Source organism: Sander vitreus, chromosome 6 (genome assembly GCF_031162955.1).
Source record: "Sander vitreus isolate 19-12246 chromosome 6, sanVit1, whole genome shotgun sequence".
NCBI lineage: Eukaryota > Metazoa > Chordata > Actinopteri > Perciformes > Percidae > Sander > Sander vitreus.
The window spans coordinates 3,443,605-3,460,184 of record NC_135860.1 but is presented as its reverse complement, the minus strand read 5'-3'; the positions used below and the strand labels follow the sequence as shown (position 1 = coordinate 3,460,184).

The window sequence follows — 16,580 nt, the reverse complement described above, 5'->3', positions numbered from 1 at the left end:
CTGCTGCATATCCTTCACTGAGGCCTCCCCATTAAAAACAGAATACTGCACTTGAAAGTGACAAACCAAACGTTAACCAATGAATTACCCTCGCTTCACCTAAGTACAGTTTAAAGACTTGCAGTGCTTGCAAAGTGGATTCACTGGACAGTAAATCGTTTTGTCTGTCTAATGCAGTTATCTAGAATAATCCAAAAAAAGAAGAAGAAAGAAAGGAAACTAATAGTCAAACGCATGAGCAGAGATTAAAACCCTTTGGGATTACCTCTGCATGTCTCAATCTGGTATATAGGTCTGTCTGGCGGGTACTATCCTCCAGCTTGGCCTGTCACATTATCTATTTTAATACAACTATTTGCTCCCATTGGACAGAAAGCCAAAGGGGCAGATTAAAGTGGTGTTTATAAGCCACTCCCCCCCTTCCCCCCATGACTGGCATGCACACACCACTGTAAACATTATGGTCTCTTCGCATCTGCTTTTATGTTAGTGTCAGACTCCTCCTCTGGATTTACGGCTAAAACAGGAGCCATTCCTTACAAAACGAGATGCATTTTACATTCACGTTGTAGGCATTTGGCTGACACTCTCATCCAGAGTGTCAGGGGAATAGGCTTAAATGACTAGATGACCTCAATTACAAGCAGCTAACAGCAAGGGTGGCAAAGCTGAGAAAATGGAATAAGAAGTAAAAAGCAGGACTAGATTTTTCTTTTAGGTCTTGGTCTTGTGGTCTTGGGTTATTGTTTAGAAATACATTGTAATAAATATTATTTATGAGTTGTGTTTTTCCCTAGCAACTACGAACATGATCTACTTTTCTTCCTAAAATGTAAATTTCCATGCACTGATTTGTTTGAATAGGAAATTAATCTCTCTACTGGATGTAGTTCTCTATTCATCCTTTAAGACCTTTATCATTATTGTGGTCTGGAACATTTCTCACATATTTCTGCCTGAAGCCCTCACTGTCTCAGCTCGTCATTTTACCTGGTTCTGACTCAGATGGAATTGACCTGAACTGGACGAAGGAGTCTCTACAACCCTTCAGCGAGGAGGGGAGCGGTGACAACAGGTCCTTGAAAAGATGAGAGAGAGGAGGAAAAACCTTTCTAGATGAATTACGGTGACAAACGTTTGCACGACTGTACATATTAATTAAAACAAAAACAAAAACTAATTTCCGTAGGGGCTTCTAGAGGGGCTTCAAACAGTCAGACAATCCTGTTTGCACAAGAAATACCATTTTAATTTCTCGTATGATCAGTGACAGTAATGTTTATTACCAGAAAACTAAAATGTTGGATCACGGAAGAATAATGAAAAGACTATTGTGCTGTTCTTACCTACCACCAGAGAGTTTGAGCTAGAGTCCAAGTCAAGTCTCAAGTCTTTGAGCTAGAGTCCAAGATTAATAATGAATGTGGTGGCAGCCAGCAGGACGTAAATGATTACTTAAATCGACTATACCACAAGTTTGGCAAACAAACAAAAGCTCATTCATCTTTTCATAACATCTAGCGAAGGACAGTCGGAGTTAGCCTCCTGTAGGTTGTAGCTAAAGCAAGAAGCAAGCTAAGGTTAGCTGAGCTAAACATGTTTGCTAACCTATCAGGGTGTGTTTTTAAGGTGCCCGCTTAAAATCTGATGTGGTTGAGCCAGAACCCTGCATGTTTTGCATTTGACGGCTCTTTTTGTTCTATTAAGATTTGAAAGCCAAAGCTTCCGATGAATGGCACAGCAGCTGCCGCTGTCCTCTCTCACGTGTGGCCGCGCCCAGCAGATACATTACGTAATACGTCTTACATAGGTAGGTTAGAGGTTATGCAGGGAGGGAAATAACATTTAGCTCATCAGACGTTTCCTAAAAAATAAAAGATGCTTTACGAGTCCAAGTCGAGTCTGAAGTCTTTTGAGGACGAGTCTCAAGTCGAGTCTCAAGTTACTGTGTGTGTTCAAGTCTCAAACTCGAGTCTCCATGTCTGTTTACCACTAGTGGGGCAAATTAATGTTAATTTAACCCTGAGCATGGCACCAGCGCACCACATGGTGTTACCTTCCTCAAAAAGGTTTATCCTCTGTAGCTCTGATCTACATAAAAAATACAATGTATTAATATTATAATGGTAGCAATTTTGGGGTGGGAAGCCATTTGTTTGTATTATCTAGTCATGATGCTGTTGGCTAGTTTTTTTCTTGATTTTTTTTTTCTTGATTCTTTTGCATTTAATTGTTATTTTGGCAGGTAAGTTATTGTTTTTCGGGCATTTAGTCCATTTCTGGTTAGTAGACTGTCTATATACTGTGAGACTACTTGTCAATAAATGGCATTTAGACATGTAATATTATCAGTTACCTAGCAATCTTGGATTTTGTGTTTTCCCTAAGGACACTTTGACATGTGTATTGATCCACCAACTGGTGGCTGGCTCTACCTCCTGAGCCAAAGCTGCCCTAGGTTATTGTTTTTGGTCATGCCCAATCCACTGATGAAGGAAATAAAACAGCAGTTCAGTCATTAATCCTAACTTTGTTGTCAGCTGATCCTGTGAGGTTATAGTCAATATGATTATTTGTTGTACTATGTCCTGGTATCCCCTATATGCTAGATGTAACAATTGGAAATTGAAGTGAAAACACTAGAGAAAAATGTCAGGGAATCACTAAAAACTGATTTAATTATCTTTGGAATATCAAGGTATCTACTAAATTATGAATTATGAATTACTGGAATTGTTGGGTCTTTATAAATTATAGAGTGTGGTCTACACTTACTCTATCTGTAAATTGTCTTGAGAAAAATCTTGTTATGATTTGATACTATAGATAAAAGTTTATTGAATTCAATTGAATTAAATTCCATGACAATCCATCCAATGGCTTTTCAAGATATTTCAATATCTGTATAAATAAAGGTTAATTAAAAAAAGACTTGTGCCTTTAACCATTATGAACAAAAACAAAAATGCAAACTAGTCAATTAGGGGTAACACTTTACTTGAAGGTATTGACATAATCGTGACGTGACACTGTCATAACTATGACATGACACTGTCATGAACGTGTCATAAACGTTATATCCAAGTTATAAACGTTTATGACTTCTGTCATTAAGTGTCATTCGGTTTTTGTATTGACAAGTTGACATTGTTTGGGTTGTCTTGATTATGATTTATTATTGAACTTGACATTACTCAAAGTGACATTACCAGAAGTTGTCTTGGTCATGAGAAGTTGACATTAAATTTGTTTGGGATGTATTTGTCATGACAACTTGACATTAAATTTCTTTGGAGTGTCCTTATTAAGATAACTTGACATTAAACAGGATGACATTATGTCAAGTTGTCATGACAAAGACATCCTCTGGTAATGTCATCCTGGTTAATGTCAAGTTGTCATTACAAAGACATCCCAAACTAATTTAATGTCAACTTGTCATGACCAAGACAACTTCTGGTAATGTCACTTTGATTAATGTTAAGTTGTCATAATCAAGACAACCCAAACAATGTCAAATTGTCATGACCAAAACCGAATGACACTTAATGACAGAAGTCATAAACGTTTATGACTTGTTTATAACATTTATGACACGTTCATGACAGTGTCATGTCATAGTTATGAGCGTGTCATGTCACGATTATGTCGATACCTTCAAGTAAAGTGTTACCCAATTAAGTCATCCTTCTGTCCTTTCTCCTGGAATTGTAACCTCAAAGGGAAAGCGCACCGCAGTGGATTTTCACCATGGAACCTTCTATCAGAGACAGCTAATCAGTGCAGTTTGCTAGGAAGGAGACAGAGGACTGCTGTTGTAATTATTTAGGAGGCAAAATCATTAGCTTGGAGTGATGAAACTGAAATTGAAAAGCTTGCTTCCGCTTCCATCTAGTGGTTGAAATATTCCCACTCCAGCATTGCACTGACTGCATAATACAAAATGACTGCTGAGTGAGGTCATATGTGCAACAGACTTGGAAGTTTAAACACAGAGGTTTCTTCATCATATGGTTTCTTCATCATACGGGATCATGTTAGACTGATGTTAAATCAGTAAGCAAGGCTAATAAAAAAAAAGGAAGAAGGTCAATGCTGTGACTAATCTAATACAGATTAACTGTCTTGCTGAGCTTCCACATGTTAAGATAGCCACATGCATGTATTTATCTATCATGGTAAAACACTTTCCTGGCTGGTAAACACTAATTTAAGTACCAGTCATCTAGGCTTAAATTCACCCAATTGACAAGGGTAGAGAATCTCCTTAATAAAGCCTCAATACCATCTACGATTGGGATTAAATGTGCGTGACGTAATGAGTGTGCTGTAATGAGTAAAACAACTGAATTTGAAACCCCTTAGAGTTACATAAAAGTAAGGGGTTACATCCTTGACTGAACTCAAAGGTGTTGATTCAAAGGGCCACACTGAGAGACGATTAAGGCATTTGAAGTGCATCAAACAGGTTTGTTTCTACTAAGGACCAACCTGTGTGAAACATATAGTGCTTTCTGATTCAAGGAAAGACAGATTCAAGGAAAGACAGGGATATCTCTATCTGTTTTTTTCACTATCAGTCATTTACCATTTAGAGTCCTTACATTTTTTTCAAATTTGAGTCAATCAATTTCACAAATGCAAACGCAGCAGAGCCAAACTGCTGATTCATTCCCATTCAGGCACCCAGGCACTATTGACACATATTGATTCAGTTGCTGGGGCAATGGCATTATTGGCTGTTGGTGTGAGGGCTTGTGTACAAATGCAAAATGGCCCTGAGAACGTATCATATAGACTCACATATCATATCAGAATTCATTTGAAATGAGGAAAGGTAGTCATTCTGCATATGCACAAGGAAGTATAATTGGTTTTGTTACATGTTTGGCCTGATATCAGTAGCATTCAAAACTATGACATGTATAAAATATTTACAAAAAGCTGGAACCTAGATGAGAAAATGATGTAGCCTAGTGATGATTGTAAAAAAAGATGTCAAATGAAAATAAAATGAATCAAAACAAGATGAATGACATGATTTTTTTTAAATATCTGTGATTCGTGAATGTAAATCATCTCTCGCTATCAGCAACAGGTGTGACGCTAATAATCCTACGCCTGTAATTATAAACCCAAAGTGATGCGTTTGTAGGCAATTTTTTTGCAATCCTTTCATTCTTGCATCCGTGCTGAAAGGCTTCACTCCCCCCTCTGCCTTTTGTTTCCGAGGTGGAGCCTGATACACCGACTTCTTCAAACTGAACTGCCGGCGAAGCAGACGGACAAGATAGGACCGGCACCAGTAGTCGGTGGCACAGATCTGGGACGAAGCAGATCGAAAGGAGGGACCATAAAGGCAGTTGCAAGGAAGAAAAAAAGCGATTTTGTGGAGCGCTTTGTACGGTTGAATAATTTTACAAACCGGCTACACACGGTACAGCTTCAAGAAAGATGAATTATTTCATCCTGCTGTCGCTTTTTGCCACGATTATCACCGGAAAGTCACCTCGGCTGAAATTTGTTCTGCACGGTAGGCAGTGCTGTCTTTTCTGGATGTTGTCTGGTTTTACCACAAGGCATTCAGCCAATTATTTAGGTCGCCAAGCATGTTTTATTAATCTGTTATGTGTATGGTAATGGGTAATGAATGGGTGAATGGATACAGAGATGGACGGATGAGTTAATGAATGAACGGTGCGAGAGTTCAACCAGTTATGTTCCAGTTCTTCTCATTAACCCAGGTTGTTTAGTCATTTGCGAAAGATGCACTAACAGCACCAATAAATCCATATTGAGTGGCTACCTTTGGATTCATCTCCTAAAACCCTCCCCCCACTGACCGAGTAGTAGCCTCAATTACACGCTCCGACATTCAGGCACCAGCAAACATGTGTACACAGGCTATAACAGGATGAACATCTGGAGGAAAACTGATTTTGCTGTATTATCTTAATGTTAACTAGAGATCATGTACAGAATTTGGATTGAGAGTGATTCAACTCGGCCATTGGTTTCCATTCAATTTCAAGGTGGATTTAGGAATGACATTAGAATGATTTGGATCTGATTTGTGCAACTTTTGGCTTTTATTTTGGTCTATTTATCAACTGTTTGCTTTATCTCAGTGCACTAAAAGTTCCATGTGTACTCGTCTGTTAAATGCACCGTTGCTGGTTGTATCAGTTAGGGGGACCTAGGCTCTAATTGGCGACCGTCCCTCCATGTTTTCACCTCCAGGCGCACCGAGCAAAATAACATATCCTCTCCCTCCCCTGTCTTTTGGAGCAGCATGGCGCTTGTTCGCCCTTAACACACTGCAAAGCTGTACCCTTTAAACACCCGCCTGCCACCGCCAAAAAAAGCATCGTTACTGTGAAATATGACTCTCTTTGGAGGGTGACACAGTCGCTGTAGCTCCCGCGTCCTTGCGGAGCTGCAATGCGGGACACGGCAGCTGCTTCACACTGCAGCAGCTGAGTCCGGCTCCGGGAAAAAGAGGGTTGCTTTAGGGTAGCAGCCGCCTAAATACATTATGTACATTTACAAATACCCAGACATGGAGATAGGGAGAAAGGGAGGGGACGGCATTGGATGGAAAATTCCAAGCCTACTCCTAGTTATCTATTCCACTCACGCCTTTTTACACCTCACACACTCCTCTAATGTATTCAGCAATCAGTAGAGATGGGGGCTGTGTGTCAAGTTGTATCTGTATCCCTCCCCCTCCCCGTGGATGAACAGTACAAAACGCACAAGATGACGGCCCCGGACGTGCAAGTCATATCAATCAATCTCGTTGTAATGCAATTGCAGGGTATGCTATACCTTGGCTATAAATGCCTGTCTTTGGGGCATACACGCGCGCACACGCTCACACAGGTAGACAACTGTCAGAGGAAATCCATCAAAGGCGCAGTTTGAGCCTGAAGTGCTAAACCGTCACAAGAAGATGGGGTTGTTTTAGAGCTGGCGCGGTTTCAGCACCGCGGACAGCTCCGAGGTCCTCAGATGGAACAGGCTCCTCAGTTTGCATATACATGCTATATGAGCAAACTTCTGACAATATCAAGGCACTTTTTTCAGGGATACAACCTGCTTTTAAGATTTCGGTTGAAATTTGGTTTAGTTTAAGGGTAACCTACATGCTGTGAGGGCTGACGTTTTTGCATGGGCTAGAGAATGCATTATATTGCTTTCATTTGGCAGACACTTCTGCCCAAAGCTATTACAATAAGTGCAATAAACCTCAGTAGGAACAAGACGTCATTAGAAATCCCAAGTGCATCCTCCTAAACAAACAACTAAGAGATTAGTACAATTAATTCTTTCTTCATGACAGTTACAATTTTCAGTTTTTTGTTTAAACTGTTTTAGAGATTAGTCTATCCATTTATTTATTTTATAAATATGACACCTCATTATACACATCACAGTTCATCAACACCATAAACAGCATCTACAATTACTATTAAGTTGAATCAATACCTAAACTTAAATTTTAACATTAATTAAGGTAGGATTTATGGCAGGTCTGTCATATTACAGTGCATTAGTTTTAGCCAGTTGTACTGGAAACCGAGTGATATACTGTAGCCAATATGAAGAAGAAAAAAACTAATCTGGATATGAAATAAGCACATACCATAGAAACACAGTTAATAATTAGTGTTGATTAATATTAAAGAGGCTATATACAACATTTCTGGGCTGGGATTGCCTGCACATACCCTCTGACGTCACAAGCAAACATGGAGGCTGCTGGGCTGAAATGGCAGCGACTAGCCACATTAATGGTGCTAACAATGCTAACAATGGCAACAGTGCTAACAGTCTTAAAGGGTAATTTTGGCATTTTTCAACCTGGACCCTATTTTCCCATGCATTTGTGTTTAAGTGACTAATGTGAACAAAAATCTTTGCCATTGGTCCAGTATTGAGCGAGAATGCTGTAAACAGCAGCCGCAAAACAAGCTACAATGTAATTCTCTGGGGCAATAGCGGCAATCAATGCACTTAAAGTGCTGTTTGGCCACTGACAGGCTGAGATTATTACAAGTGTTTGACTACATTATGGAAAGATGGAGAAGTTGCCGTTATCTTGCCATGCTTTTATGTGTAACAAAGCCAGGGCAACACAATAACTTTAGCTAATAGCATTAGCTTACCACCGCTCTGTCTGCAGCTCTCCAATCTTGGAACAGAATTTTGCTTTAGGAAAATGTGCTTTGGTATAGGGTTTTTTCTCCTCTTTGGCTGGCAGTAGTCATCCCACTAAAAATGGGTCACTGCAGACACAATGGTGTGCAAAGCGCAGTGTATGGACCAAAGTGTTAGGATCAGACTGTAGATGTAACACAACTAGCCACAACTTCAGCCTGTCTGTATCCAAAGGTAACGTCTATGAAAGCTGCATGAGTGTGACTTTGACCTTTGGTTGGCACATTTCATAAATAGCGCAATTTTATTGGGAGAAAGAGGATTGACAACGACAACATTGAGACAAATGCAAAGAAAGAGCCAGAGAGAGTGAATGATAGTCTGGCTATCACCAGACCAAGCTCAATCTTTTAAGATTGAACATTAATCTGGGGAGTCTGCTCTGTATTTTCTACTGCACAAGAGGCGTGATCAACAGGCATAGTTCAAATGACTCTGTACGCAATTGGATAGTCCTTCAACCAATCAGACCAACGATCCGGGTGACGTAGCAGCGACAAAGAAGCTGCTGTAAACAAGAAGCTGCTTCGTCGCTCCTCTATCGTCATCGTGTTAAACCCGCCAATAGCGTGCCAGGTGGATAAGCCAGTTTGTGATTGGTCCCCGCAAAATTGTAACGGAAGCAGGATAGATAAACGTACAGGTTTCCAGCCTGAGCTGCAGATCGCCGGCAGATTGGGCTGGGCTTACCCAGTCTAAGTGAATGAAGGACTGAAAGAGAAAAAAGCAAATCTCTTGAAGCTAATTGGACATCCACAGCTGCATTCTTAATAACAGAGCATCTTGTTCAGGAATCATTTGTGTTGATCTTCTCTCTCAGTTGGAGGCTTGAGCACCTCAATGCCCTATTGTAAATAAAATAGCAGCGTTATACGATGCCAGAAAAGGAAAACTTAAACAAAACCTATTTCACTTTTTTCAATAACCAGAATGTATTATTGATGTACAAGTGAAAACTTTTCTGCCCTTAACTCTTCTTTAATTAACACATTTCTTAGTGCATTTATTAATTTGTTTCTTTAAACGTGACTTTGAAAATGTTTTAACTTCAAGGATTACATACTCCTCTGAGGGGAAGGAAACTGTGCAACCCTTGAGTTTAATGAAGCCTTGTTTTTGAAAAACAAGCTGAAAATAAGGCTGTTTTTCTTGTTTCCTGAAGCGCTGACCTTTTAAAAATTCAAGGATTTTACTCGGCAGCAATGATTAAATGTCTGAGGACTAAAAGAAAAAAGAAACACATGCTCACAGATAGGGAGAACAAAGTCAGCAGCTCAAACTTCATTCAGAAGGTGACATTTCAGTTGTATGTGTGCAACCCTTTACTGTTGAAACGACTTCCCCTTCTGTTGCTCCTGTGTGCTCGTGGTTGTTTAAAGAACCGGGACAGTATCTCTGGCATTCAAACACTTTGTCCAATCATGATGGGTGGGTGGGGGATGGGGTTAGCTCACTGCTTTTGCGATGCTGAGCGCCTGGCGCTTTTTCACAGTCCAGACAACATGCCACCCAGACAACACATCCTCATATCTAAATTACATTATAGATCGGTATAAACTGCTTGGGGTGCCTTTCCATGGGCAGCTCCCTCACTCTGACATCTCTCCATTAGTGCATGTATAGGTACTGAGCATGTGTGTGTAATTCAGGCCTGTGTGTAATGTGTATAATAATAACAACAGAGTGAAAATATTGTAATTTCCCTTGCAGGATTAATAAAGTATAAATTATTATTATTATTATTATTATTATTATTATTATTATTATTATTATTATCCAAAGACTCCCAAAATGACACATATGGCCGTTTTACGTACTGCCACATGGTGGCAGTTTAATCATGTGACCGTAGACATGTGAACGTTTATGTAATGTAACCGTGGCAGTTTTAAACAGAACTAGTTAAGTTTAGGGAACAAAAATACTTAGGGTTATTAAAACATTAGGGATTGGCTTAAAATGAGTCACCTAAAACTACTGAAATGAGGACGTAACGTCTGTGAAAATCCTAGGTAAAAGTCAGGTCATTTCAAAAAGACAGTTCTCTCGCAATAACTACTACAGCCACAAAAGGTCGCCGCTTAATAAGAAACGTAATTGTCAGTCGTTATGAGCTGCTTGCACAATCGACCCATATGGTCATTTTATGAGTGAGGACGGGCTGGCCCTGAACCCCCGACGTCAGTAACTTCACAGCTAAATAACGGTTTGCTGAGAATGGGTGATTTGGTGGTTGCCTAGCAAGAAATACATAAAAGAGGAAACTGCAAACCATTGCGCTCTGTCTGGTCGGGGCCTTCAATGTTGCTCACCTAAATGCATTGTGTTTTTGATTATTTTGTTTGTGCCTTGAGGTGTAACTGAAACTTGTAAAAAAAAAAATTGCTATTCTTTCCTCCTAAAACATGTGCAAAGCTGCTTTTTTGAAAATGTTGAAACCCCTAACCCTAACCCCCATTATTGACATCCATGTTTACTTAGTCGCAGTTTTCTCCTTTGCTGCCTTTAACTGACCTACTGCCACCTCTAGATCAGTGAAAGATTTTTTAATAGAACTCGCTAATGAAATTTTAACATAAGCTGCTAGTTGGGTAGTATACATGTTAAAGGGGCGCTATGCAGTTTTGGCCATTTCTTCGCCGTTTTCTCGCTTCTTGCTCGCAGGTTTCTCTGTAGAGCTCCCCCTACAGCTTCAGAATAGATATTTGGCAGCTCCTATGTTTACTCGTGTCTGACTCCTCGCTTGGTCAGTCTGCCGTTTCCTCTTTCTCTGTTCCTCCGACAATGCTTTCCTAGCTTTCTGCTTCTTTTTTGCCGGCTCAGTTGCAAGGGTGGTTTTTCCGCTCACAGGCGGGAGGGGGGAGCGAGACGACAACCATTCAACCCGAAAAAAAAGTCATATCATAGCTGTTCAGTTAAGGTAAATTAAGCTAAAAAATCTGTATAGTTCCCCTTTAACAGCCACTGTTTTTTATTCAGCTTTTGATTGTGACTTTTTTTCTGTTGTTGAAGCCAGACTGAATCAACGGAGGCAAATATATTCAACAATCTGTTGGTGTGCTTTGCCAGCTACAGAGTTCCTCTCAAGACTGTCACAGTGAAATGTCTGTTCTTACCTACCATCAGCCACATTGGCCTCCCTTGTTGATTATTTACTTCCTAAGTACAAGCATCATCAATTAGATTCCCGACAATCAGAGAGGCCACTGTTTCCATAGTAACTTACTTGGTTGGTTAGCAACCTGTATCAGCGATCACCACCACTTCACCCTGGCTTTGCTGTTGGGCTGGATGTCTTTTTGGTTTCAAAGATGAGAAGTGAATCAATAAAAATGCCATGTAACCATGACTGTATCATGTACATCATCATTATTAGTGTATCTGTATATATTCAGACAAAATGCATCATTAGTTTGGAAATAAGTTTTGAACTCATGATGTATTTTTTTTTTCCATTATTTTGTTGAAGATGAAAGGGAAAATAAAGGCTTATTTTCTGCGACAGATTTAGTACAGTATTGTAAAAAAAGTTTATTATTGTCAGAAGCTTAAACAGGTGGCTGGTTTGTTAGTTAGCTTTTACGCTCTTCAGACTGGACTATTCTGAAATGTCTCTTTACAAAATAAATAGAGAAATGTTCTCCTGGAGCACAGAGCCTTATTAAAGGGCTAGAAACTTTGATATTTTATAAACCAATCTTTAAATTACATAGCATTAATTATTAGACGTGGCAGTTTTTTGTGTAACTCCTTCATATACATCTTTTAAATAGTAGCAGTGATTGCAATCTATTTTTAAATGCAGGCACAGTTGCAGCGTAGGTAAGTGTAAGTCTGATTGGATGGGTGAATCAGAAATGCCAAATTGTCCTTTTGAGACGTCTGGAGGTGTCCTGAGAGTAATTCATCCAAGCATCTGCGATGGTATTTGCCCACATGATTACTTCAGTGATATTTATGATTCCACCAAATGACCTTTTCCTCTAACACCCAAACCAGGTTTCTGTAAAGGCTCCATGTTTAATCTAAAACCAAAAAGGGCGGTATTGTCGGATTTAGTGTTTTGGTGCATCAAACCAGTTCATATCGAGGACTCCTCGAGCTGGCGGCAGATTAAATATAGATTAAAATCCAGAGGTTTGGCTCTTTGCCATTAGCGCTACTAGACTTTTGTTGAAACTGCCTGAGGAGCTTAGGCCGGCCAAATCATGGATCATCTTTTTAAATAACTTCCTGAAACTCAATTTTGCTTTCATGCATTGACCTTCTGTTATTGTCTTTGATCTCTACTTTATGAATTTGTTTTTTATTACAGTACCTTGTTTCTTTGCTTTAGCTGTTGATTTGATTGATTCCCTGTCATTTGGAAATAACTTTTTAACTGGGATTGGAAAAAATACAGTATATATTCTTCTTCTTCCTTCTCCTCCTTCTTGATTATTTACTTAGGTGTATACTAATTTGTAACAGCAGAAGTAATTCTACGTTATTCAAATTCGAAAATGGTTTCTGTCTTTGTTGATTATAGTTTTTTTGAGTTCAGTTCATTTATATGAATTTAACTTCATCACCATCTGGCATATTTTCATTTTAACAATAAAAACAACAATGTACTCAAGCAAAGCTCTTGTCTGCCAGCTCATCTCTCTAATACACTCTGTTATGATCCACAGAGACCTCCAGGTTCCACTTCAACAAACCGGAGAACTACATCAGCATGTACCACCAGGAAGGGAGCGACATGCTGTATGTGGGCGGCCAGGCGATGATCTATGTGTTGACGTTCACTAACAGAGGGGTCCGCAACCTGCAGGTACTTTACCTTTAGCTGAATTTTGCTGTCTTACCCTAATAGATCTCTCAGCTATAGACAGTCTTTTGTAATAGCCAATCCCTCTGCTGCCAACTAGAGTAGTTATAAAATATCAGTTGCCAACCACCAGTTCAAATGCTATCTACTGTCTTTAAAACCGCTTTCCAACCGGAGGGATTTTTGCAGTTCCTAGAACATAACGTTCCTAGAACCCTTTTTTTCTCCTGTTCCGACTGGACCAATTTGGGGATTATTAAATTCCTCTGGCCACAGTTCCTGTAACTCTTTCAGCTCCTACTTCAGGGCAGGGTCTCTTCACTTTTCCCTTTTTCTGCATAGTGGTGGTTAGATGGCTGTGATTATAATAACAAAAGGTCAGTTCCTTTGGCCACTTGGCCAGTGTGAATGCAATTAGAAAAAACAGTTTTGGGGGAGATTAGTTAGCAGAACTGGTTAGAAGTGGACTGTTCCTATAACTACATTCCTGTAACTACTTGGTCGGAAAGAGGCTTAAGTCAGTCCCCTTCAAAAACCACTTTGGCAACCAACCAATGTTGAAAGTGTTGTTCCTACATACAACTTTAGCTGGTTGGTAAAATAGGCAGCAGGGACCTAAAGGTTGAAACTCTTAGGACTGTGCGCTTGATTGACATCTCTGAATTATTGTTGTCGTGGTTTTTATTTTTACATGTGCTCAACAGATCAAATCAAATCAGTGCAGGCTGTTCTCATGAACCATTCGTACATATCTGTACGAAAAGTCATTCGTACATTGGTAATTCCACGTATTTATCAATGTATGAACCACATGGACTGCTGCTGTATTAGGCCGATCAGGTCTGCGCAGGGAGGAGGTTGGGGTGGATGGTTGGGTCCTAAAACACAGGGCTTTCAAGCGGGGGGAGCAGAGTGTGTCCTGGGAGAAGTTAAGGGGAAAACACAAGACTTTCACCCAGGAAACGGGAGTTAGTGTCGGGAAACGGGTGTGCTTCCTCGTTCACTACTTAAGGGTACCGGGGTTTTTATCCAAACCACAATGTTTTTTCTAATATTAACTAGTCATTTTGGTGCCTAAACTTAACTGTGGTTGCCGCATCATAGTCACCATTTGCTGGCTAAACTCAACTGCAACAATCGCTGAAAGGGGCACCACCTCACAGTGCACTGTACCACGTTCACAGTTACCCAGCTAAATTTAACTGTTAAGACAGCTAAACTTAACTGTCATGTGACCGGCCGCCGGTTGCCGTAATTTCGTAGGATAACACACAAATTGTTGTGCATATGTTTTTGTATGATATGATGACATGGTATGACAATGCGTTTATTAGTGAGATGTTGATAGGTGTATTTCGGAACTTTGATGAGACCCAGACTAGTTGTTTCGCCCTGCATCCAGATTTAGGGTATACTGTTTGCCAGACTCTGCTGGATGACAACAGAGTTGCCCACCTGCTGTGAGGGCAACACTGAGCCAGAGAGGCCAGAGAGAGATAAGAGGGCCGGCCTGCTGCTGACCCAGATCAGCAGCCGAGGGCAGAGGAAGTTGGGTCATGCATACATTAATGAAGCAACACTGTATATCTCTGTGTGAGGAAAGAAAACATCATTCACTGAGCTAATAATGTCAAAATAGGCTCAAGATTACATAGTGTCTGGGCTGCAGTGTCAGCCCTGACAAATTGAAGAGACTGTACACTGGATGTGTTTTTATCCAAATATGACTCTGCCCTATTTTTCGGAATGATTGTGGGCTGAGTGTTGTGTTGGAAACGAAAAGATGTTTGGTGATACATTTGGCATAGAAGGACTATTTTGCTTTATCTTACACACACATTTAGGTGTCATTTTGTCAGGAGTTATTTCCAGTGCATGTATGTTTAGCGGAGCATGAAAGTAGAAACATTTCAATCAGTGAACATCACAGAGTGCTGTCAGCAAAGAAAGTAAATGTTTTCTGTGAGGATTGTGTTTTAGCTGCTGCAGCAAGGTCACACTTTTCTTGCTGAAGCAGGGCAGTGTGAAAGAACTTTGCACAAACTAAACAGCCCTTCCTCCCACAGATCCCAGCGGCATCTGACCAGACTGCAATTGATACCTGCAAGGCAAAGGCTGCGCCACTCGAGGTAGAAACAACTCCATGATTTCTGCAAAGCACTCTCCTTCTCCACCAGTGTGTCATCATCAATCTCATCATGTATCTCATCATCATCTGCATCATCATCATTTGCAGTTGCACTACAGTGAGGTTAGTGCTACAATGTTTAGTTAAGTTATTTAGGTTCATGTTAATATTTTTGCTTGGACGCAAGAGATCAAATAATTCAAATAAACACAGTAAAGACATGCAATAAAGACAAATAAATACATAAATAATGGTAATTTATACAGATTAGATAAAATACACAGGAGACAGCTTCATTTCAAAACAAACAAACAAACACAGATGAGTGAGCTGTTGATAATTGAAATGTATAATTTCATGAGATTTAGCGAATACCAAGAGATTAATACAATATTCAACCTGAAATAAGTCTAAGACCGTGGGGAGTTCGACTTAATGTAAAATGCTTTGAGGCTCAGGAATAATCTTAGAAAGGATAAAAGGCTGTGTGTTATGCTGCTTGTCAGAAAATAAAGAACTTCAAAAGGTGCCAAGGACGAAAATGTCGAAAGACTTGGTATTTATCCGTTGCACTTTAAAGACCAAGACCATTTTTTTTCAACCATTTTACATCAACCGTTAATTCTTAGGGTCAAATTCTGCATTTGCTCAATAGCTAAAAAGAAATTATTTTCACCTTGCTATATCCTTAAAGCCAAATTATAATATATAGCCATAATGTTATTAAGGGTAAATTATACTTTCAACATCTGTATTACCCCAAGGGTCATGTCTGCAAGGGATCGCTTCTAAGTAATATGTACAACCAAGTGCCTAAATGTTTCCATTGTCCATGCTGCTGTTTCTGTCCACATCTGTTTTGATGTATATCAGGGGCAAGCCCACAGAAACAGGACCAGGGTATAGCTGTGAGGACATTTTGCCATAGTGGCCACAGTGAATATTACAGGTCACTGGCCTCCCACTTGGCAAAAATGACATTTTTACTGTATACAATCGATACAGAAAGAATGGATATAAAGTGATGAATGCATTTTTCTAAACATCACAATCACTGCCAAGATGACTCTAGCCATTAGGGAAAATAATATTCAAAAAATCTTGACGATTCATCAGTTATTTTTTGAGTTATTTTCATGCCAGAACAGCTGGAGCATGTCTGTTATGCTCATGTTCTGTGGCCCTAAAAAACATGGACTCCTTCAAAATGTCTGCATTATGCATGTGGTGAGCAAATCTTTTTGAAATGAATGGGACACCATCTTAAAATACAGTAACAGTTGTCTTAGGGTTAGCATTATTACCTTGCAATGACATGTTGGGAAATTTGTGTTTGAATTTCAATGACTGATTGCTTTAGTTTGAGTGCTGCCAGAAAACAGAAAAGAAGTGACACCTTGCTTAAAAGCACTGTTGATCTAT

General features: G+C 39.7%; 1 protein-coding gene across 1 annotated transcript in view; it reads left to right on the top strand.

Moving 5' to 3' along the window:
* The first annotated feature begins 5,327 nt into the window (after nucleotides 1-5,327).
* LOC144519165 (semaphorin-7A) overlaps nucleotides 5,328-16,580 on the top strand; it is a 35,725-nt gene continuing 24,472 nt past the window's right edge. The window contains exons 1-3 of the mRNA XM_078252118.1: nucleotides 5,328-5,533; nucleotides 12,894-13,033; nucleotides 15,097-15,159. Coding sequence (XP_078108244.1) covers nucleotides 5,455-5,533; nucleotides 12,894-13,033; nucleotides 15,097-15,159 — 282 coding nt within the window. The 5' untranslated portion in view covers nucleotides 5,328-5,454. The remainder of the gene's footprint in view (nucleotides 5,534-12,893; nucleotides 13,034-15,096; nucleotides 15,160-16,580) is intronic.